At 35.8% G+C, this 25,152-nt stretch overlaps 1 protein-coding gene across 18 annotated transcripts in view; it reads right to left on the bottom strand.

The window, feature by feature from the left end:
* Window positions 1–25,152, bottom strand: part of SLIT2 (slit guidance ligand 2) — a 266,529-nt gene that overhangs the window by 40,197 nt on the left and 201,180 nt on the right. For 9 of the 18 annotated variants that reach the window (XR_008730635.1, XM_055700673.1, XM_055700671.1 and 6 more), the window contains 11 exons: window positions 22,205–22,279; window positions 17,850–17,993; window positions 16,239–16,382; window positions 14,809–14,975; window positions 13,843–13,975; window positions 10,733–10,801; window positions 8,254–8,325; window positions 7,958–8,029; window positions 6,514–6,585; window positions 3,854–4,017; window positions 1,310–1,342 (listed from right to left, as the gene is read on the bottom strand). Coding sequence is in view for 17 of the 18 variants with exons in the window: in XM_055700673.1 (XP_055556648.1) it covers window positions 1,310–1,342; window positions 3,854–4,017; window positions 6,514–6,585; window positions 7,958–8,029; window positions 8,254–8,325; window positions 10,733–10,801; window positions 13,843–13,975; window positions 14,809–14,975; window positions 16,239–16,382; window positions 17,850–17,993; window positions 22,205–22,279 (1,145 nt within the window). In the remaining variant the exon portion in view is untranslated. The remainder of the gene's footprint in view (window positions 1–1,309; window positions 1,343–3,853; window positions 4,018–6,513; window positions 6,586–7,957; window positions 8,030–8,253; window positions 8,326–10,732; window positions 10,802–13,842; window positions 13,976–14,808; window positions 14,976–16,238; window positions 16,383–17,849; window positions 17,994–22,204; window positions 22,280–25,152) is intronic. The other 9 variants (XM_055700672.1, XM_055700674.1, XM_055700670.1 and 6 more) reach the window with 3 other exon arrangements.

Below are 25,152 nucleotides of genomic sequence, written 5' to 3' on the forward strand. Positions count from 1 at the left end.
ATGCTTATTGGCATAGCCACAATCTATACGGATCATTGACTATTCTTGCTTTCATTCCATTATTTTGAAAGAGAAATCTATACCTGATTAAAGTTTCTGTTAGACCAGCAAACAGCAGAGGTAGAAGAACTGAAACAAACACAGCAGAAGCAACATCTAGAAAGTCCTGCCTGTGTACTCCAAACTATTGCTGATTATTGCTAGAGTACATTAAGAGGCTCTGTGAAAATAGGCACATATTTAAAAAAAAGAAAAAAAAAAAAATAACACTTTGCTGAAGCCTGGAAGTCTTTGCTTTCTTGCCTCAACTGATATTCTGAACATCGTATCCTCTTTTCTACTTCTCATGCAATAACATGCTATTTATCTGGCATGAATTAAAAAACATTCAGTAACTAAGGTTATTTTCCCTACCAGATTAGCAATCTAAATTTCATTTCCAAACCAGAGCCAGAAAATGGGAACCTAAGTCTCAACAAGATAGTAAACAACACTGTATCTGCTTTTATGCTGTAACTATTATATTTGTAGTAGCCAACAAAAACTAATATTTTGATTTATCATTCTTCAGTTGTAAGATCAAAGAATGGAAACGTTTCAGACACTTTTACTGAAGTCTAATGGAAAGGCAGTTCTGGAACCTATTTTCATTTGCACTGTACCATTCCTTTCCTTTTTCTGCTTGCATGTGTTAAAAGACTTGCATACAAGAAAGAATTGAGTTCGTAACCTATTGTTTAGTTTTGCATATTGTAGATATGTATATTCTTGAATAAGCCATAACTGGAAAGAAATCCGTAACATAAAAGATAAAAAAAGCAGTATTCTTTTGTAAACAGAGAAAAACTAATGACATTTTATTGACAAACATACAAACACACGTAGATATCTAACATTTTGGAAGAAAAACACGACACAAACTCTCTCAAAACCAGCTTCTAGAGAAACCTGTTATGAGGAAAACTTTTGAGCTCTGACATTTCATGACTCATATTCTGTCTTGCATATGGCCTCACAATCAGTACCTACACTGATTCACCTATACTAAAGCTGCTAATGAGATCAATGATTTTAGTTTGATGTAGTGGAAACAATCATTTCCTCAAGCCCAGGCTTTTAAAATAACAAAATTGTTCATACAATATATTAAATGATATATCGTGAAGAGTCAGCTGTGAATACATCAAAGGGGAAAACAGACAGTAAACATGCATGTCTTAGGAAAGAAGTCTGCTTGAGGTACACAAAAGGAAGGGCAGAAGGTCCGTTCTTATTCAGATCAGCCATTCCAGATTACTTATAACCTTACCTGGTATCAGAAAACCACACGGCCCTGGAATCTCTAGAAGCAGGGCATGGATGATAAAGGGGTAAAAGTAAAAGATCGAGAATCTGTTAGAGGCCACATCAAAAAAAAGGAAAAACCACCCATAAAAGTAGAAAAAACCCTGAAAGACGAAAATACTAAGGGATGAATCCTGAAGTAAAGGAATTCATAAAATTAGAGTAAGGTACAGTGATTTTATGGAGTTTTACAACTGAGATTTTATTTCAAAATGCTCATTTTCACTGGGAGCTATTCATTACGTAAGCGAAATTCAAGCACCCATTTCGCTTGCAATTGAATCCAGAGACTGTTAAGAGGGAATTACACACTATTCTTCCTGTAAATATACACACAACGGCAAGGCCATAAACAGACATTCCAAAACCAGTCCTGTCACTCATAGTGTAAAATTTTAGTTTTATTAGTAAAATAGCATCTTCCTAATTTCTATTCAGCAGTTCATTTTTAAGCAAAGATAAAATTACTTATCTTTGAGTAACAGACACATACTGTCTTACAGGGCCATCATGTCATTGAAAAAGCTGCTGATTTGCAATCTGTAATTATGAGCATCTTCATAAGACAGTGGCAGGAAAATTATTTTCTCTCAAAGGTATCCATAATACCAGATTTCCACTCTTGGAAGTGAAACAAATACAGTTCTTACCCTGCATAATAATATAAAGGATATTTTCTGATGGGCAAGATGGAGTAGGATACTTTTTGGATTGTCTGACAGAAACATAATGATCGCAGGCAGGGGTGATACAGTTTCTAAAACTGACAGATTTGGAAAACAACCAAACAGGCCCGTCATGTCCATGCAAATATTCTTTCGGTTATATCCCTAGAACAGTGTGTAATACGAGCATATCTGCAATAATGTTCAGTGGATGCTTGTAGAGAAAAAGATCAGACTGGCCAGCAAACATCCTACCTAAAATCAGACTAAGGTATCTTGCAACAGGTGAGTGTCCTATGCAATGAACACTGGCATGACCTCAGAGATGCTGTTAAAAAATTACAAGAAGGATTTGGAGGGAGAGGCAATTCATTGACATCACAAGTAACAAAATGGGTTCCAGTGTTTTTTTCTTTACAAAAGTTTTTTGACAGAAAGCCTAAGGAGAGAAAACTAAATAGGATGAATACACAGTAAAGAACAACCTTGGTGATGCGAACTCCGACAAAGTCCCATTGCTTTTTTAAGAAAGAAATTACAAAGGGATTAAGCTCACCTTTGAAGATACATTAACAGATGAATAAATCAAAATAGCTTGAAGATTACCTAACTGTGAGAATAAGTTACTTTGACAAGACTTAAGATCATATGGCCTCGAGCTGCAGTAGAGCAGGTTTAGATTGGATATTAGGAAAACTTTCTTCACTGAAAGGGTGGCCAAGTAATGGAACAGGCTGGCCAGGGAGGTGGTGGAATCACCATCCCTGGAAGTGTTTAAAAAACGTCTAGATGTGGTGCTTGAGGGCATGGTTTAGTCGTGGACTCGGCAGTCCTGGGTTAATGCTTGGGCTTGATGATCTCAAAGGTCTTTTCCAACCTAAACAATTCTACAATCCTATGATTCTATATTTATCTGATGCCTCAGAAAAAAACTATAAGCTTAGTAATGTCTTACAAGTATAAGCACACATAAATTCTGGGGGCTTTGTTGTTTTAGTTTTGGGTTTTTTTTCAGTTGGGGATTTCAATGTTTCTAGATCAGGACCATTAAAAATTAAGCTACAGCATAAGTCTTATGTGGTTTCAAAATATTTAAGAAGGGAGACGTGGATGGAATTGAGGATGACTGAACAGTAAAACAAACCAAGTTCTCTCTCCATGTGAATAAAAAATATTTTTCCAAACCAGAAAAATAGTAAGTTTCAGAAAAAGAACTTAGGAATTTATAAGTTGCGATGTAAATGCCATCAATGTTGGTACCAACATGGACATAAATATTATTGGCCCAAACCCTGAGAAATGTCCCGATATAATGTTTTAGAATGAGACCTCTATAGAGGTAATCTATGGATTTTCTTGGGTTTGGGTTTGCTTCTTTTTTATGCCGTCTTCTGAAGTATCAGAGGAAGTGTTTGGGACATATTGATGCAACTAATTGCAGACTGCAAGGATTATGGATGTACTTTTTACTGTAAATAGTCTGAAAGAAAAAGATGTTCTTTGGCTAAGGGAAGTGTAGATATTTAAACTGTAGTTCATGACTGAGAGAGTACCAAGTACCTATGTACATCTGTGTACTAAGGAATACTGTACTGCAAGTCGGAAGACATTTTCCCCCCATAGATTTGAAAAGAAATAGGCATTGAAGTCTTTTTAAAGATAAAATAAATACAGTTCCTGAATGGAACCAATGGCTACATTCCTAAGCATGAGGAAGAGTGATGAAAAGGTTGAGTGAAGGTGCTATAATAAATGTATTTAGAGCACACGGGACTCTTATTTTGCAGCTCAACTGTTTGTGAGAGTGCAAAACTGACACTTCAAAGAGAAAAAAACAACAGTACCTTGGCAAGTAAATTTTTTAGAAGGAGTTGTGAGAAGAAGTTTATCTGCCATTTCTCCAGGACCAGCACAACGTGCAATACCAGGTTCTTTGTATTCTGATTTTACCCAGTCAGATAGCCACTGCATGTTACAATCACAATAAAGAGGATTTGCTCCAATAGCCCTATGGAAAACAGACAAACAAAAAGGGAATAAATGATTTAAATGATTGCTTTTAAAAAGAGAAGCCAGAAAACCTTCAAACCACAAACCTGCTCTCCCTCCATAAAACTGACTGTAAGAGCATGAAATGTTTGGATTTGGGTTCTAAAACAAGAAGTGATAGTTTTAGCAGTAAACTTGGTCCAGAAACCTAGCTATTCTTATCTGCATGATGTGTGAACTTTGGAGAGCCAATACTAACTAGCTCTATTTTGCCATTGGTACGTAATGGCCAAGATCAGCTGCATCAGCAGAATGAAACTGATACTGGGAAGCTAAGTTAGCAAGAATAAAGTACTTCTTCTGAAGCAGCCAAGGCAACCCCACGGAGTTCCACCCTGGTATTTTTACTTTTCAGTTTATGGCTCCCAGGCTAGTATAAACCATCTGCTTCTAAGCTTCCAAATTTGATTTAATTATTTCCTCTTTGGAGCTCTCCCACTGAACTCACAGCTATGTGCAGAATTCTGCAAGAGGTCTGTTGCACAAGTAAATAAAACTACACTATCCTAGCTTTGTGATAGGTACATAAGAATTGCCTCGTTATGAAAGCAAAACCATTTCTTCAAATAAATTTGATTTTTTTAAAATTAAAGATTAATTTAGCTAGAATTAATTTCTATATAGGCCTTTTAAGTGTCTATTTTCTCTGCTAGAAACTATAAATACTCCTAAAACTCTTAGGACAATTATATGTTTTGTAGGTAATTTGGAGGACAGAAGCATCTATATAGATGTACTCATATTCCTTTTAAGAAATACAATAAGCATAGAATGTTCAACAGATAATCTTGACATGTGCACACACTGTTAAATAGCAGTATTAGAACATTCTCCTCCTCCAGATGTTTCAATACTTTTTTTCAAATTGTTCCACAACTTTGGATCAGTGGGTGTTCTAGAGATGCAAGGAAATCTTTGGCAGACAAGGATGGTAGAAACTACCACTGCTGGAACACTCTTTTCTGCTACGCTGAAGCAGGAAGCCCTCTCTTAATTATTGCTATATACTTCTAGCCAAACACAAGAAAATATATATACTTTTTCAGTCAGGCTTAAGTCAGAGCAGTAACAAAAATGACACCTAGTGACAGGGAACTTCTCATGCAAGGAGAAACACCCAGAAAGTGTCCACTCCGTATCTGCAAGGGTGAATGCCAAACTGAACTGAGATAACACAGTTGCTCTGCTAAAATCAGAATGTTAGTGACAATAACTGGTAGCCATTAAGAAAAAAATGACAGCAACAACAATCAAATCTGTGTAAGTTTTACTGATATTTCATGCATGTAAGCTAGTTTAATAGTAGCATTTGAATGAATTATCAATGACTTAAAGCTTAATCAGTATCAGTAAATTTCTGAGAAACGGCAAATTAAATGTAAATGTTCAATACTGAACTAGAAACAGATAATTAAGTTTTTTAACTACTGCAGCTGTTCAGAAACATAAAACCCAGATACATCTAAAGGCACTAGTCAACTTACTCCTCAATTGCAAGCAAAGATTTAATAACTATCCATAAACCCAACAGGGTGTACAGATATGTAACTTGCTCTATCTAGGTTCTCACTGAAAATTAAAAACAGGAAAAGAATGGCCTCAAATTAAGTTCTGAAATCAGATGGCATGTATTTAATGTCAACTTAACAGACACTGACACAGAATCATAGGATAATTTAGGGCACTCTGCAGGTCATCTAGTCTCACCTCCTACACAAAGCAGGGCTCGCTTCAGTCAGAGCAGGCTTGCTCAAGGCTGTGTCCAGCTGAGCTCTGAAAATCTCCAGGGATAGAGATTCTTCTGCTTCTTTGGGCAACCTGTTCCAAACCTGAACGACCCTCACAGTAAAGAATTTTTCTTTGTGTTCAATCAAACTTTCCTTGCAGCTTGTGACAGTTGACTTACTCTTCACTGTGCACGTCTGAGAAAATTCTGTCTCTACCATTGCTATAACCTCCTCAGAGGCTTAAAGACTATTGGGTCCCTCCTTAGCATCTCCCCCAAACTAAACAAGCCCAGTTCCTTTAGCCTCTCCCTACAGCTCATATTATCCAGCCATCTCCCCACCTTGCTTGCCCCTATCCTGAATTTGCTCTGTTTCATACACATCTGCTTTGTACCTGAGAAACTGAACACATATTCCAGATGTGGCTTTAGGAGGGCCAAGCAGAAGGGAGTGCCCACTATCCTCAGTCACCTGGCTGCTCACTTTCTAATTCAGCCCAGAGCATCTTTAGGCTTCATTGCCATAAGGGCACATGGCAGACATGTTCAGTCTGCTGCCCACCAGGAGGCCCAGGAATTTTTACTGAGCTGCTAGCTCTCTGGCCAGTCCCCAGCCTGTACTGATGCATGAGCTTGCTCCAGAGCAGTCCTTTGCAATTTGTCTTTGTTCAACTACATGAAATTTGCTGAATGTAAAATAAAAAATATAGTTATCATCTGAATACTCACAGGTGTGATAATGCTGAAAGATCATTAAAAGCTCCTTCAGGAACAACAGATATATCATTGCCATGTAAAGACCTTAAAAAGAAAATAGACAGAATAATACATATGAATAAAAATCTGGTAAACGTTGCAAATGTCATCTGATCTAAACAGTTTTCAGCTTTTAACTTTGGTTTTTTTTTTGTTTCAGTTCCTCAATGTTTCCACCATTTCCATTTTTTTTTAAGATCTAACTGGCAGCCTACTCATAATTTGACTTTTTTTTATTCCTGAATTTTCTGAAGAAATGTTAATAATATGATTCTTTTTAAAATGAAAGAATAATTGTCAGTAAAAGTAGGCACACTTCGGCAAAGTACTGGGTTGGATTTAGGAATAGCAGAAGAGTTAGTATTTCTGACATTTTCAGCAATTCCCTAAAATTCCCATTAATTATGTTCATACTTTTTTCTAATCTTTCATGGATTTGTGGAAAATACAAGCATCAACTGTTTGTTAAGATAAGTATCAGAGTTACTGCCCTAATTTGATAGCAAAGTTAAAGAATGAAGATCTTATTAAACATCAATACAGGGAATAGGGTTCTCTCTCCTATAGCAAACCTGCATCTCTCCTTTTCTATAAATTCATTCAGTTACATGTATATCTAACACATATAGAATTACAGTTCTTGAAACTATCCATAGTTATTTAAAATAACTGAAGTTATATGAGCACACTTAAATAATGCCATACGTGAGACATTTAATCCAACTAAGCTATTAAATCGTTATAAACTACCCAAATGGAGGCAAAAATTACATGTTCTGTTGTGGACTTCTGAGAAAGAATTTTTGCACGTTTTTTTCTTAATGACAAACTGAAGCTGTAAACTAGATTGACTGTTCTTTATTTTCCTTCCGCCCTTTTTGTGCCCATTCAACCATGTTTTTCCTAGTGGTAAAATGGAAAGGTTTCTTGGAACAAAGAAGTAGTTTTATTGATTTTTCAATAGTTAGCCATGATGTAATGTTTTTGGAATTACTCCCATATAAATGAAACAAGAAAGAAATAAATTTATTATTGGAATTAAAATATTCAAAATTCAACTGCAAACCCCCCTCATATATACTGAAGAATTCATGCATATGGCATTTTTGTTAGACTTTAACGCTTATAACAAGGAAGAACATAATACAAAAATGAAATACAGCTAAGATTAAAAAGCAGAAAAGTAAAAAGTGTATGTCTGCATATACGATGTTGTCCAGGGTCACATAACCTCTTGTGCAGCATTTTGAGGGTATACTTCCCCAGAATGAAGCCACTTAAATTTTTAAGGCTATGTAATTATCACTTCTTAAATACCTGATAGGGTTTACAATCAAGTAACTTCCTACAAATTTGTTATCTGCTGTACAAAAATAAAAATTCTGGAAAATAGCAATAGTTAAAAAATAATACTTACAACAACCTAAGTGATTTCAACCCATCAAAAGTCCTTGCAGGAATACACCTCAGGCGGTTATAACTAAGGATTCTGAAAATATAAAAAATATTGTCAGCAAGTGTATCAGCCATTCAGTAAACAATGCAGAGCATGACTAAAACCAGCTTTTGCACACATAGTAGTTAGGAAACAAGTTATTTTACAGCGTCCACAACAAGCAAGCTTTAATATCAACTAAATGCCCTTTCCTTCCAAGACAAAAAACCCCACACTGTAATGCTTCCAAACAGTTACTGTTACATGTTTAAACTTACAAGGTGAGCAGCTGAGTCATGTTGCTGAAGCTCTGATTAGAAAGAGTGCTGATTCTGTTGTTACTTAAATCTCTATAAAAAATAAATTCAGAAATTCAGACCTTAAAATGACTGCCCCATTCCTGAAACAATGTAAGTCAAACTGACAGACACATTATTTTTATTAGTAGGAGTAGTATCATCATTGGTATCAAAATTTAAAGCAGCACATATTTTTATTTCCACATGCCATATAGAAGCCCAGCAAGTGTTTAGCTTGATCAATGAAAAGCATTTTCATTTCAACACAGATGAAAAAGCAGCACAATGCAGTCTTATACAACAGCAATGCCCATCATGCTACTGAGTTAATAATGCAATCCTACATGAACCCAAGTACAGAAATGAAAGTGATGTTTTAAAGTGGAAATCATTCTAGTCATTTCCCTAATAACACCTAAATAAATATCATCTAATACTCTACTTAACACTCATGCTGAAAACATCAAAGCCCAGAGCTATTATTATAAAGAATACTATCTAAGATTTACAGAGAAAGCCTTAACATCTTTCTTGGTGTTCAATATTCTAATGAATAAAATCTTAAATGCAAGTATGATGGAAGCTGGAGTGGTATGCTGGTAGCTTCAAAGAAGCTTTGAAGAAGCTATATTAAATGTGAACAGTGCTTGCTCTTTAGTCTCACATTTTGCTGTAGTTTTCATTTTATGTTGACTGTTTCACTATTTCTTACCATATTTTATGGTGAAATAGAGTATTTCTGAGGGGACCTTGATATTTTAACTAAAAGTACTGTTGAACAGCTGTACAATATACATATTTCTCCACTTGAAATTTCATGAAAGCATGTAAGAAAACTAACTCATAATAATAAACATATTAGGCAAGTATAACAGAGCAATATATTAAAAAAAGAAATAAAAAGTTATAAATAAACATTTTCCCTTGTTAATCTGGAACTTGGGAGACCTGTATGTAATTCCTTGTTTGGCCACAGAAGAACTATGTTTAGTGTTTTGGTTTTCCGAACACATCTGAGGAACATTTTCAATTCATAACAGCAGTATAAGGATACATTCAGAGGAGATTACAATAATGTGCTCCACAGGTCTGATAAATTGAGACTGTTAAAATTAATCTTATTTGCATTGTATTTACTATTTATCTATAATTTATTTTATTACATTTGTCTGCTAAATTGTTTGTGTGTGTTTTCTGAGTAGGAGGTAAAGTTACACGATTTCTGGCTGTGTTTGTCAAAAATAGACCATGAGTACCTCATCTCTGTGATGGAAGCCTTGTCACTATGCCTCTAATTAACCCCAGCTCTAGACATATATCCAGTGTCCACTGATACCGTTACTGCACACAATGCATTCTATACACTTGCTTCTTGTACTGTCATTCCAAAGTTTAGATGTATACATTTGAGAATATTGCAAGGGTTTTTCCCCTGTTATTTGCAAGATACAAAAACTTCTGGAAACATGGTTTTTCTAAATTTGTGACCATGACCACTTTTGTCTAGCATGAGGTAGAGGAAATCAAGTTCTTGTTTTTGAATGCAAACCGTTTTCAATTTTTGCAGCAAAGCTCTAAACCCAGTCAAAAAGAAATTTAAGGGATTTTGTTACTCCCCTCCACTTTTTATTCTGATTATAATGAAACCACAAACTGCTTTCAGAATGTTAGGCAGTTCAACTTCAGCTGGTATGAATTTTTATAGTCCTAACAAAGGCCAAGGAATTACAGCCACTTACATCAACGGTTTTCCTGTTTCTCTCCCTGTACTCTTACAAGGTACAGAAATCTTATTTAAATAATTCATGAAGTAGGGGCAATAAATTTTAGAGCAGCTAGTGATTTGCCTCAAATAACAGAGTGAGTCAGCAACAGAGTTGGGAATAAGGTGTTCTAGACAAGCTCTCTTTTTGAGTCATTAAACCATATATTGTGGGAGAAGGAGAAGGGTGTTCAAGTGTCACAACAGCTGTATGTGCTATTCTTATGTGAGGCACACCATGGAGTGAAGTGTATCACAGAATGTTTCCTTTGTCAGTGAAATAATTCTTTTTGGCATAAAAGCCTTTATGGAACTGCATAACAAAATGCTGTATTACTCTTAATACCTTACCCTAATTTCTCTAACTTTTTAAGATCTTACAGATTTCTTCAAGTTAACTGTATTTTCTGCATATTTACTTTGTGAGGTAATCACTGGAATGAAATACCCCTGTTTATAAAACATGACCAAGTATATTATACATAGGATATGGTAAGTAGAATAAAATATCCGACATTATAAAATGTGGTTGGGTATTATATTTGCTAAAAGATACGATACGTTTTATGTTTGGGGTTTTTTTTCTTATAACGAAAACAAGGTATAACAGAGTATTTTTGTTTTTTGGTTTTATTTATTTATTTAATTATTATTATTATTCATTCCAGTAAAGAATGTTTCTCTAAAACTACTTACATGAGTGTTAAATGCTTGTAGTTGGAAAGCTCTTTAGGAACAAGAGTAAATTGATTTCCATCCAAATAACTAAAACAAAAAAAAAACACCATAGAGCATTATTTTTTTCATTAAAATAGTAGCATCTTCATCCACTAATTTTAGAATCCAACAGTAAAGTTAACAACAAATTAATACATACTACTTCCTTTTTATAAGAAATCTTGCTTACAAATCTTGGTTTTTAGAGACACAACCGACGACCTGTACCCTGAAATCCACATGCTATTGTATCCAATATTATGAATATTATAAAGTAACAGTAATAACAACCAACACTTTTTAAAAATAATAAAAAGTACTATGTAAGACTCTGCAAAATGAGGTCTCTTTTATCTCCATTTCACACACATCTACAGGTGAAAAGTAAATCTGACTTCTTCACATTAAGCATGGGCTTTGAGCTGTTGTAAATAGAAACAGATCCTGGCATTGCAGAGGCAGCCCTTTACAGTAGAAACAGCAAGGGCTGGTCCCAGCTCTAACAGCAAATTCATTTGTCATGCCTGCAGTTCAGGTCACCTTCCCTAATTTCTCCCTGTATATTTCATGATATATCAGGCATGACATACTGCAAGACTGTTCCTTTGGAGTATGTTAGGGCCTAAAGACAGTAATCAATTACCCTTCGCTAGAAAAGTTACATCATTTTTTTCCTCTTTGTAGGTTTACAGCTCCTGTATTATATTGCTTGCTCTTTTTCCATGCTCATAATTCTCAATAACAGACTTGTTCATCCTTGGAGTTAACAGGTACAGAGCCATCAAACTGTATCAGCACCTGAGTTACGGGCAAAGGAAGGTAACAAGCCTTGCCTAAAAAGTTTCCAGTGTGCAGCCAGTCATTACAAAGTGCAAGTGGAGGTGCTCTTCATGTAACCAGGGCAAGTAGTTTAGAGATTATAAAAAGTGCTGAATTTACCCAATTCTCCAAAATGGAGTAGACAGTGGCAGGAAGATTAAAGGTTTTTAGTTTCTCAACTGGGGCAAGTGACTCGCTGATGGTAGTATGGTGGTATTGTGTGTCCTGGAACCCAAGTAAAAACTACAGCCTCATTATCCCTATACAAAGATATTTTAGCCATCCAAATAGCTGGAACACACTTGAGTTAAAAAGTAGACTCTGGCAGACACATTCTCAGACCAGTTTTGAGCTTAATGTCTTTAACTATGCTGCAGCATCTTTGGAAACTTTTGTCTTGGCTAAACGGATGGGATGAAACACAGTTAAACTTAGTGAAATAACTATCTAATGAAAAAGCTTTTTCATTCTCTCTCTCCCCGGCCCAACCGCCCCCCCCCTCCCCGCCGCCCCCCCCCCGCCCCTTGGACTATGCCTTCCTTAGGGCTGCTTGCCAAACGCAAAATATATGTCTCAATAAGTTTTATGCTTACACTATGTTAATGGCATTACATAAATGGTGGTGAATGGAGCATGGGCTCATATGCTTAATTATTAAAAAAAAAACCAACAACATTTAAACTTTTTGAAGAACTAAGTAACCTTATTCTGAGAAAAATTTTTTTTTGACAGATAAATTAGGATATATTGCTTTAGCTTCATTAGAACTGAAGTACAAGTATCCACGTGGCTGATAAAAATTCCTCCTTGTTCAAATGAAGCAACTATTAAGATATTTTATAAAACACGTGAAGAGTACATCTTGGAAGGCTTATGCATGCTAATGAACAAGAAGAATCAATCAGCATGCAACTGCTAACAGGAACCACCTCTATTATGCTTTTGAAAAATATGCTAAATTGCATGCTAGACACTAATTAAAGCATACAGAATTGTACACAAATGAGTTTCCAGTCACAGTCAGGGTTCCACTTACAATTCCAAAAGTCTCTTTCTTTAGCTGCTTAATTTTACATTGCATCGATGCCCTTACACTGTCAAATTGTATTTATTAGGCCAGACTATATTTAATTAAGTTATCTTTTATTTGAGAAAAAAAACCAACACCAAAACCTAATGAAGTAAGTTATAGGTTTATATAGCTGTGTGCTAATTTGAGATCTTAGTAATTTCTCTTCATTAATGACTAAAGCCTTTTGGATGCTACTAAGCACCAAACTAGTGGTGGGCATTTCAGAATCTTCTATATAATACCAAATGTTAAAACAATAAAACTGTTTTAGTGACTTAAGAACACAGTTATGATGTCTTCTGAAAAAGCATTACATTAATCACTCATTATGAGGCATTTTATATATAGTATTAAATATTTGTCATAAAGAACAGAAACTCCTTTTCTTGTCAATAATTTCTATTTATTTCTTTCAATCTTGTGACCTATCTGATCAAATGTTTACGTTTATTTTTTCCCCTTCATAATGCACAAAAATTGCCTCATCTAGTCCCGAGTAGCTTATTCAGTTGTTATCTTCAAACAATACGTGAATTAGCAAGCTCTTTTTTATATCAATGTTACTGTCCATCTGCATATTAAAATATATATCTTTTCATAAAATGCAATCTTATCACTTTTTCTCATATAAAAATGTGTCAAGAGATTAATAAACTATTCCACATTGCATAAGACTGTCTATATGAAAAGACTTTCTATTAAAAGCAGTCTTTTTGAAATATCACAAATCCATGTTCACTATGAAAATATGTAAACACATTAATAGATTGTTTTATTTTTGCTTTTTCACGTAACTGAACTTCTTCATTCCTTCCTAAACAGTGATCATAGATTAATCATATTCACCGTTGCCTGTAATTTAACCCATTGTAACATGATATCCACGTTCAGTTACATGACAGTTTAGTGTTGGGGTTATAAATTCTGAGTGTGATTACAGTTTTATATACATCTAGTTTTAAAGCTTTTCAGTAACAGATAGTTCTCTTAGAGTGTTTTGGGGCTTACAGAGCATTGCTAGCTCAAACTTAACCTCAAATTTATCAAGGTACTGTGCAAGTCTTTATAAAGTAGTATATCAGTAAATTTCAACTGATCTACTGAATCCAATTATTCATTTTCTTCTCCTCTCATTCTTGAACCTGACAATATAAGTCTGACGCTTATTTTCATAGAATGGAAAAAATGTGCCACTTACAGTTCAGTTACATCTTTTGGGATGCCTTTAGGCAAAGCTTTTAGGCCTTTGTTGCTGCAGCGAACTACTGTGTCTAGACAAGTACATTCTGCAGGACAGCGGGACAGTGGAGAGCAGCTATTGTCATCATTTCCTGATTAATAAAAATAAACAGATGTTAAGGTTACTATACAAATGTCACTTCAGTATTTGCAATAATATCCCACCTAGAATTCCTATAAGCACACATGATATTTCTACATTATGATATCTCTAGGTAGGGAAAACATTAAGTCATCTCTGTAAACCATCACTCTTACATCAAACTTATATTTCAAGTTCATTTAGTACAATGCTGTTTTACTAGATAAAATTACTATTATGCGGGGGGGTAGGGCTGGGGGGAGATCATTAAAGAAAGAGCAAAACTTAAAATGAAAGATGAAGCAAAATATATGTGGATTCTCCAAATTAATAAATTATTTTAAAAAAACAGTCTCTTTGTGGAAAAGTTACAGCCTTGAAAATTGACAAACTAATAATGCAATAAATGGAAGCATGTGTAAGAGAGATTCAAGATAGCAGCTTTTTTAAAATATATATCAAGCATCAAATAAGTCACAAACTAAGAAAAATGGCATGTTATTTGCTCAAGTAACCTGAAAGAGTGCTTGATTCAAGCACCAGCATTTGCAAATATTCTCATCTGAATTACATTTGATCAATTTATTTTATTTATATATTATCTCTAAATTCTGATTTACAGTCCTGAACATAGGCAAGAAAAACTTTTGAAAGCATATATACAATAGTCATGTGCTTGCTGATCACCCAGAAATGGGTGGAAGATTTTTAAAGTGATGGCAAAACTGAGTATGAATCACAGATGAAGTTATTTAAGGCATAAAACTTTGGGATCTGTGGGAATCATGCAGACATACATATAAAAGCTGAAAACGTAAAAAGTTCAAATATTAATTTTCTTACCATCATCACATGTAAAATCCTGAATTGCCACATCCTGGATGGGAATCTCTTTGAGGAAGTAGGGTTTTTGGCAGCGAGGGTTCCCTGTCACAATGCGTTTCTTCCTTAGCCAGTCTCCAAGCCATGCAAGATGGCAGTTGCAGTTGAAGGGATTGGCCAAGAGGTTTCTGAAAAGCACGGGAAAGTTGACTTCGGATGACACCATTTTTTCATCCTATGTATTCAATTTCTATTTTCCAAAGCTAAGCTTAAATACGTTTCTTCAAACAATACTATGTACAAACCATAGGTGAAAGCTATAATTTAAGCTCTATGTGGTGAATCTTGATAAAACTCGTTTAGAAATAATTTAAAACTGTCAAAGACCTAACTTGTTGTCAAGCCACTCTGTACTGATAACACAATAATTTCATATAGAGATGATGGCAGATTACTTTACATTATTAGCTTTAACCTGACAACAGCTATTCCATTAATTTGTCATCTCAAGATTTCCATCTTTTATTTGCTCCAGAGAATAAGTTTCCTACCTGAAGTGACAGCTAAGTTGATTACATGCCAGTTATAAAAATGAATTTACTTCCAGAAGTCTCAGTACTTTTGGCATCTCCTTACTTCAGCACAAACCTATCGACAATTCCATTATTTATAAACATGTCATCCTTAATATGCACAAATTAGTCACTTGGTGCTAAGTGTCACTTTTGATATAAAAAGTGGATTAAGTACTTTCTTGAATGATGCTACCTACAAAAAACATTTCTTCATTAAACTGAGTGGCAGCTTTGCTCACCGTTTTCCCTTCCCTTAAATTACATATTTAAATATGTAATTCCATCATTTATCAACAGTCCTTAAGGACACGGTTTAGTGGTGGAATTGGCAGTCCTGGGTTAACAGTTGGACTTGATGATATCAAAGGTCTTTTCCAACGTAAATGATTCTATGGTTCTACTGTTCTAAATAAAAAAAAAGGATGCTTTTGATAGGAAATGAGACTAAAGCTTCATTATAAAACATGTGTGAATTAAGATCCTAAGTAGGCCGAGGAAATTTAAGATAATAATTGGCCAGCACAGGGCAGAAAGACAGAAAACACGGTGATTCAGCCAGTTGTGATCAGTGGGCTTCTGGGCTGGGGCAGGGCTGGGGGCGACACGGACATGAGCAGGACTTTTTTCCTGCCTTCTCAGGCACTTCTGGAAGGCAGTCCAATGCTGAATCAAAGGGCACCATGAAAACATAGTCTTCATGTGTCCAAGAGTCCAAAAATAAACTTTCTCAAAAATCTGCCTACAAACTCTTTTTTCCCTTATCTTTACCTCATGTTGTGAAACTATATATTAAACCATCAACAGAAATGTCATCAGGTCTAAATTTGGAGATTAGATGTTTAAATTTAGTTATGGTAAAACATGAACGTGACTTACAATGTAGAGAGGGAATGCAGTGTATCGAAGGAGCCAGGTGCCACGGTGGTGATCTGGTTGTCATACAGTGAGAGCAGGCGGACTGAGCTCAGGCCTGTGAAGCTGTCGTTTCCCACACAGCTCACACGGTTGCTCCTCAGCATCCTGAGAAAGGAAGGATCAGAATTTCTTAGCTTAGCCCAAGCAGGGGTTGGAGCTGAAGTGGCAACCCAAGCAAGGGCCCAGAGGTATGACTCCAAAGGGACTGCATCTGGTGGAGGGACCACGTGCAGTGATCCTGTGCCGCCTGCCCCCTCACTGAGGGGACTGAGCGCGATGTGTGTGGAGGAGACTGGAAAACAGAAGGATGGGTAGGGTAGGGTTCACAGAGGCAAGGGGTGTTTACTTTAAGTATTTGTGCATTGTTTTTTTTTTCTTTCAATACTAGAATCAGTGATTATGAGTCTTTTAATTGACAAATAAATTGATTGAAATTCCTCAAATCGGAGACACAGTGCGGCCCCTCCTCATGTTTCCAAGCCTAATGACCTCAGAACTGCTATTTACATGGAGCAGAAGGTTGTACCAGCTGACCTCCTCCTCCTCCTGAGGTCCCTCTGACCTGAATTTTCTTAAGATAAATTCTAGAAACCACTTCTACTACATTCTCAAGCATTTCAGTTAAATGAAATCGGGCTATCCTGACTCCTCATCAGCATGCCTCTTAGGTTTAGTAAAAATTTCAGAATACTAAGCATGAAGCACCTATTCTAAAATCTCATATTTCTGTAAAGCTTACAAGCTTTGAAGTTTGCTGTTCTCCTATCTGTCAATCAATAAATTAATATTTTTCCCCTAGCTCTTGTCTAAGAATAGCTGCTTCTAAAAATTTTAGCAGCTTTAAATACGAAGTTAGAAATTATAGGCCTGGTTCATTAAAAATACTTAATATCTATGGACAGCTGAGACCCCAAAGACCATTTAATCTTTGCTGGGCTTTGCTGATCAGAAAGACAGGTTCCCTGAAGAAGGCTAAAAAGCTGCAGATTGTATAAACATCTTTTTTTGAGTGGAAAGAGCTAAAATGCCTTCATGGAAAGAATTAAATGAGTTCAAGCTATAGTGCTTTTACTCCTCCCTTTACTGTTGAAATAACATTAAAATACTTAGGAGAGAATAATTTCCTACATCTCAATATCCACCAGAATCCCTTTTCCTCTAGCAAAATTCCCAGCAATGGTTGACCTGAACTGAATCAGACTCCATTATGTAAAAAGTGTAATTTCTGTGCACAATTCAGTTACTTTGAAACAGACTATTATTCCCATTTCTGTTTCTGTACTTGGATGTTTACCTATTCTCAACCGCTTCATCATTTTAGAGGATTCGTAATTTCTGTAGTCAAGTAACCACAACGAAAAAAATTCAGCTACATTATATCCGTAATTAATAATTAATGAATTCATAAAATGTGTTATCACTTTTTGTAAAATAGGAACAAAACCTAAGATATACTTGAATAATCCATACCTAATCTTCCCAAAAAAAAAATATTTTAGGACAGACACAATGTTACGTTTAAAAATACCTGCCAGAAATAAAGAATAAAAATACCAAAACAATTATACTTACAGTGTTTTAAGACTCTCTAGTCCTTTGAACATTTTGTGTCGAACGCTTTCCAAGCGGTTGCTAGTGAGCAATAGTTCATTCACACCAGAGGCTCCATCAAATGCTCCTTCTTCAATATCTGTAATCTTGTTATTGCTCAGGTTTCTATTACACAGTAACAGAAACAGAGAAAACCATGTTTACATTTTTAGATACCCAAATTATCTGTTAAATGCTGTAGACTGCATAGATTTCAAGATACTGAGTTATTGTGTAAAAGCAACAAGTATGTTATTCAACTTCAAACCAATAAAAGCAAAATTTAATGCCTTGCAAAGAACTAAGGATTTTTAAAGCAATCTTTGGAGATATTTTAAAATAACGGCAATTTCCCAGTCCATGCTGGCTGCCACAAAAGAACAACTTTTCATAATTTTGAATATTGTCAGTGACTACATTTTTTTTCATGTCTCCAGTCCTTGTAGTATTATTAGATGAATTAATAAAAAATGATACTGTATGAGTACCAGCACAACTAACCACTCCAATGTCTTTATTTCATCTTGGTAGACACAAATATAAGAAAAAAGTATAAACAGCAGCATATGTAAATGAAACGTGTGAATGTAAACAGTACATGAAATGTTAATCATTTATGACACTACTTAAAAAGAAAGGTTTACAAGTAACATAGTGTATTTATCTGCAATTTGCATGCAAAGCAGATCAAAATGTGGGGAAATGACCTAAAATACTGCCAAAATATGTAGTGTTTATGGATTTTAGTTGGAACACAGAAATTACATCCCAAATGTGTAGTATCTGTACGACGTATACAAAAGCATATATACACAACACACATTTTCTTAAAAGATTTTTCATGGTATTCTTGCCTTGTTTTGTTTGTTTCATAAAAATATATATATTACAGAAATACAAACCTACACACTAACCAGTGTAATAATACACTAGTGATTTTTCAAAAGCTCTTAAAAATGCACTGAGACAAAATGAAGTGAAGCTAAAACCATTTTATTTGATGGAATTAATTGTGTTGAGAAGAAAATCAAACATTATTTAATGTAACTTCTAGAAAAGCATTTTAATGGTTCAAATCAAGAAAGATACTCTTTGTTAGAATAAAAATTCATACACTTGCCAGAATGAACAGTTGCCTTTATCGAAGATACAGAAACCAAGGAGTTGTGGCTTAATCTTGAGTGCTGATCACTCATCTCTAGACTAGCTGTAATTTAATGTACACCTCGCCTGTGATGAAGGATACAATCACAGAATCATAGAATCATTTAGGTTGGAAAGGACCTTTAAGATCATCCAGTCCAACCATTAACCTAGTAGTGCCAAGTCCACCACTAAACCATGTCCCTAAGCACCACAACTAGCCATCTTATAAATATCTCCAGCGATGGCGACTTCACTACTTCCCTGGACAGTCTGTTTCAGTGCTTGATAACCCTTCAGGTGAAGAAATTTTTTCTAATATCCAATCTAAACCTCCCCTGGCCGTTTCCTCTTGTCCTATTGCTTGTTACTTCAGAGAAGAGATCTACCCCCACCTGCCTGCAACAACTTTCAGGTAGTTGCAGAAAGCAGTAAGATCTCAGGGGAGCCTCCTTTTCTCCAGGCTAACCAACCCCAGTTCCCTCAGCTGCTCCTCATAAGACTTGTGCTTCAGACCCTTTGCCAGCCCCATTGCCCTTCTCTGCACATGCTCCAGCACCTCTACATCCCTCTTGAAGTGAGGGGCCCGAAACTGAACAAAGTACTCGAGGAGCGGTCTCACCGGTGCCGAGTACAGGGGGACGATCACTTCCCATGTCCTGCTGGCCACACTGTTTTGGATACAAGCCAGGATGCTGTTGGTCTTCTTGGCCACCCAAGCACACTGCTGGCTCACGTCCAGCAACACTCTCAGGTTCTTTCCCACCAGGCAGCTTTCCAGTCACTCTGCCCCCAGTCTGTAGCGCTGCGTGGGGCTGTTGTGACCCAAGTGCAGAACCTGGCACTTCTTGTTGAACCTCATACAATTGGCCTTGGCACATCAATCCACCCTGTCCAGATCCCTCTGCAGAGCCAGCCTACCCTCAAGCAGATCAACACTCTCCCCGTACTTAGTGTCATCTGCAAACTTACTGAGGGTGTACTCAATCCCAGATTGCTGATAAAGATATTAAACAGAACTGGTCCCAGTACTGAGCCCTGGGGAACACCACTTATGACCGGCCCACCAACTGGTTGTAACTCCATTAACCACCACTCTTTGGGCTTGGCCATCCAGCCAGTTCTTTATCCAGTAAAGCATACACCTATCTAGGCCATGGGTAGCCAGTTTCTGTAGGAAATACCGTGGGAAACGGTGTTAAAGGCTTTACTAAAATCTAGGTAGACAACATCCACAATCATAACTGTCACTTAGTTTCACAGTGGAGCTGCTCAGTCTGCTGTAAGGTGCTGCAGAAGACTAGAAGCAAGAAACTCATTATCTCTCATCTCAGCTGGCTTATCCATGTGAAGCCCTTAGTTTCCTAAAATCTTATCTGTTCCTGGCGTAACATGCATGCTGCTTCACCTGCTTCTCAGGGATATTTTGAAAATTAATGTTGCATAGCTAATCAATGATGTAGTGCATACACATGCTTTATTACTGATGAACCATCAAATCAATTAAATATTTAGGCCCCAATTTTTCAGTGTTGTCTTTGCAGAAAGTCCTTTGCACCTATTTGAACCTCCAGAAAGAAACATGAGCTCCACAGAAATACAGAATTAATTCGCATTGGTTTCTCTGTAACATCACTACCTCACTGCTTTCCAGTCACGCTTAACCAGTCACTGTATTATTCTCTGAACTGAAGAATGTTGTAACAATTGATAACTATATTAGGAAGTTATAGAGCTGTATTATTAAAAGCATTAACTTCTCATTAACATTTTCTCAATTTTGTCCCTCCTCAATTATCCAGATTTCAAAGCTCTTGGGAATTCTAGCAGACAGCTACACTGAGACTGATTAATATACTTCCTTTTCTTTCTTTCATCCTGAACACTCCCTCAACTAAAAAGTGGCAAACTAAACTTAGATGACATGGAATGTTTATTAAGTTACCTTTATAGCCTGAAAATATATAATTACTGACATTATATTCCCTTTTACCCATTTTTCCCTAAATATGAAGAGCTGCTGTATGTGTGTGCACACGTGTAAGTATGGAACATCAAGTATCCTATTTATTTCAGAGGTGCTTTGTAGCTGTAAAACGTGCTAATGTGGGATACTTGAGGAATGCAGAAAACTGGGTATCTACCATAGAGCAGCACAGCACTGCTGTGCCAGACACTTCTACATTCTTTCATTAAGTATCTCAGCCCAATTTGAAGTGTCAAGGTGTAGTCAAGTGGATAGGTCAAAAGCAGTTAATTTTTGGTGGTTTTTTGTGTGTTATGTTTTGGTTTTTTAAAAAAATCTTTATCTATTAACTAAAAAAAAATAATGGCAATGACTATTTAAGTAATTGTGATCTTGACAGCTGCCATTAAAGATCCAGATAAGGCTAACAATAGTTTAAGTAATACTAATACTCCCCTTGAGATTTTGGTCACTAGTAACATAGACTGATATTTTACAAATGATACTAACTTGGTGACTACAAAGCAGTGTGTCATTTTCACTAATCTTACCTATTTTTACTTGTATTTTTCTTCACTTACTATTTATGTTTGGATGTATCCTGAAAAGACTGAGTCACTAAGTCTAAATGATCTACCCTTAAAAATGCCTTTTATATAGGCAAAAGAAAAGCTTTTCACAGATTTATTTTTAGTAACAACTGCAACTGGTAAGAATTATAAACTCCTGTTAGAACACGAACGGTGAACATGGACTTACATGGATGAGCTATCAAACCATTTTTTTCTCAGTCATTTAATCTTGGTATTTCCCTCATCTAATGACAATTTAATGAAGCACAGAATCAAAGCCATGTCTTGAATGTGCTGAAAAAGGTAAAATTGCTTCGTTAGGGAGTAGTACAGGAAGTTAAAAAAGATTACTGGAACCTTTTTTTGAGCAGCTTACACTGTGAGCTCCCTGCTGTGGCTGAATAACAGGCCAGCTGGCTGGACACTGCAGTGAAGGTGCCTGAGCTATAATACCATGAGAAGTTGTTGCTGACATGCCTAGTCCCACAGAGAAGAGCTGCCAACTCTGACCTACCTCAGTGATTAATTTAAACCCATTCTTGATTTTCATTAGAATATACTGAATCTTTTATAGGTAAGAACTAAAAAAGGTGGAGAAACACAGCAAGGACCTAACACGCTATCTGAATAGACAAGGTCACGGAAGTTGCACTTACATTTTACGCAGCTGAGGAAGTTTCTTAAAGATTCCAGTAGCTTCCAGGACTGAAAATTCATTGTTATTTAATCGCCTACAAGAAATGACATCAATTTCAGAAAACCATACTCAGGCACTGGTACAGAATGTTGCACACTAAGTCAACTTTTCACACTGATTTAACTGAATTGCTGGTGCTTAACTGGTAATTGAAGAACAATTCCATATATCTACTGACATTTCTAATTCTGATAATATCTGGGAGTGAACATTCTCATTAGTTAAACTTAGGCATACATAGAACATACAAAATCAAAACCAGATCAAAAAATATCATCTAACTCAAGTTGCAGAGGAATATAAGAAGATGTTTTTAATTTTTCTTTTAAGGGAAGAAAAACAAAAATGTAACTAAAGAAGGATTCCATGGCAACTTATAAATAAAAATCTTTAAGTAGTATGTATAAACCACTGAAGATTAGTTCACTGTTCTTTAAAGGATATCAGGTGGGGTCTGCCAGACATCTGGAGATGCTCACAGAACACTATTTACAGGAATGAAATAATTACTTTATGCTCAATGCTTCTTTTTAATAGAGACTAAAAAACACTGCATAGGTCTTCCCAAGAATTTAAAAACACTTCTCTGATCATAGTTTATCTTCAGACCACAACAACACAAATATATTAGGTAAGGAAGCATTAAATGCTGATTTTTAACACTACAAGAAGATACACAATAAGCAACAAATACTAGCTGGATAGTGATCTTTCCTGCCCAGGTATCAAGGCTGTTACAGGACAGTATATCTCTAGCAACTGCTAGGTTAGGGGACCATCTGTATTTCAAAAAATGTCTGCACTGACCCAGTATTCCCTATTTCCTTTCTTGAAAAGAAAACATAAATTACAATTCTTAGATTCTTTGTATGTTTTTATGGAGTCATCTTACTAGGGAAGGGAGTCTGTCCTGCTTTTATTTAGAGATTTTCAATAGGAAGGAAAAGAGATGACTGACAAGATCACTGTGAAATGAAATTCACCGTAATTCTAACTCAGAATGCTTTTCAGGATAGCCTTATTGCAAGACAAGATTAAAAAAAAAACTAGAAAAGAAAGCTTCTTATTTCTGCATGGTAGCCAGAAGGGAAATTAAGGTTGTAAATTTGAAGGTATGGCTGTATGACAGATTCAGCACAGAACCAAACTAAGAGAAAAGAGGAGGATTTTTTTGGATATACAAGGAACATTTGTATATCACACTGAAATAAAAGCAACATGAATTTCAAAAGATGTTACTACTTTTGAAAAACAGCTCAATGACTTAGTATGATTTTTAGCGGGACCATATAAAATGAATTTTTGCACAGTGTCAATTAACAAAGTTACTTTTAATTGCAAACAGCCTTTTTTCCCTGTCCATCAACAACAGAAGCACCAAGTGTTCTATAAATGCTGACATTTTGAAATACTTTTCAAGTGCTATATCATCTAGTAGAATGACTTGTTTATGAAAACATTTATTGATTCCAATAATACTTCCTTGCTGTGCTTTACTGCAAACATTTCTAACCCCATAGAAAAAGGCAAACAATTTGATCCTTTCCTCTTTGCCAGAACCTTGTACATATTAAAAATAATTTACTTTGTCTCTCTCTCAAGTTTCTGTCACACAAATGCATTCAATCTTTTCAGTTTTTCCTTTGAATCTTCTTTTCTAGATGATTCTTTTGTTTCTTAATTTTTTTCAAGTGATCCGTATCCATCTTGAAAAGTAAAGTCCTTGACACAGTATTCCAGCTGATATTTTACTAGTTACATACAGTAAAACAGTTATTTCATATAGCTTATATACTACACTCCTGTACATACAGCCTAGAGTTAACTTTGTAGCAGTGCCCACTGGAACTCCTACATATTTAAAATGTATGATAACACCACTTTTATCTTGAACTACTTGCTGGTTATTCCTCAATTTTGTATTTCTGATGCTTATTAGTCCTACCTAATGTCATATGTAGCATATGAATTTTTATTTTATTTAAAATAGTCCTAGTCTACTATTAATATTACAGAACAATTGTAAGAATTTTCCATGTGTTTCCATTTTCAATGTTTGAGAAGTTTCTCCATACTTCTTTCTGATGGAAAAGAAGCATGGGTTAATCACTGTACTGTATTTTGTTAAAACTGTAGCACCAATCACATCTTCTATCTAATTTTGTGTATATGGTGGTATCACAAATCATGCATCATCATAAGGGCACATCCACAAATAAAGGGACATCAAGAGTTACAAATTATGGGTTTGTGGTCAGAGGAATGACCACATGGATCACATGGCATTTCTATGGCTGGAGATTGCTGGCTTTAGACCTAGAATTGTTAATTGTGCAAGAAGTTTTCATTCTATTATCATAAGTAAGTGATGCCACACACAATGGAATGAAAATTATTACAGACGACTGGAAAATTTACAGATGTGGTGGCATCTTCCTTCTGGATCTTAACAATAATGGTTTTTTAGCCCAGTGCTTTTTACTGATAAAGACAATAATGACAGTTATTAACTGTCAATCACTAGATCAATCTCTCACTACAACTACCTGGAAGCAGGTTGCAGGCAGGTGGTGGTCAGTCTCTTCTCCCAGATAACAAGCGACAGAACAAGAAACAGCCTCAAGCTACACCAGGGGAGGTTTAGACTGGATATCAGGAAGGGTGGTGGTCAAGCATTCAACCGGCTGCCCAGGGAGGTGGAGGAATCACCTTCCCTGGAGATGTTTAAAGAATGTGTAGATGTGGTGCTTAGGGACATGGTTTTGTCATGGACTTGGCAGCCCTGGGTTAATGGTTGGACTGGATGACCTCAAAGGTCTTTTCCAACCTAAATGATGATTCTACGATTAAAAATACTTGTGCCTGGTTTATTCAAAGAAAAGTACTGAAATCATAGAATCATAAAAT

This window comes from Falco cherrug, chromosome 1 (assembly GCF_023634085.1).
Source record: "Falco cherrug isolate bFalChe1 chromosome 1, bFalChe1.pri, whole genome shotgun sequence".
Lineage (NCBI taxonomy): Eukaryota > Metazoa > Chordata > Aves > Falconiformes > Falconidae > Falco > Falco cherrug.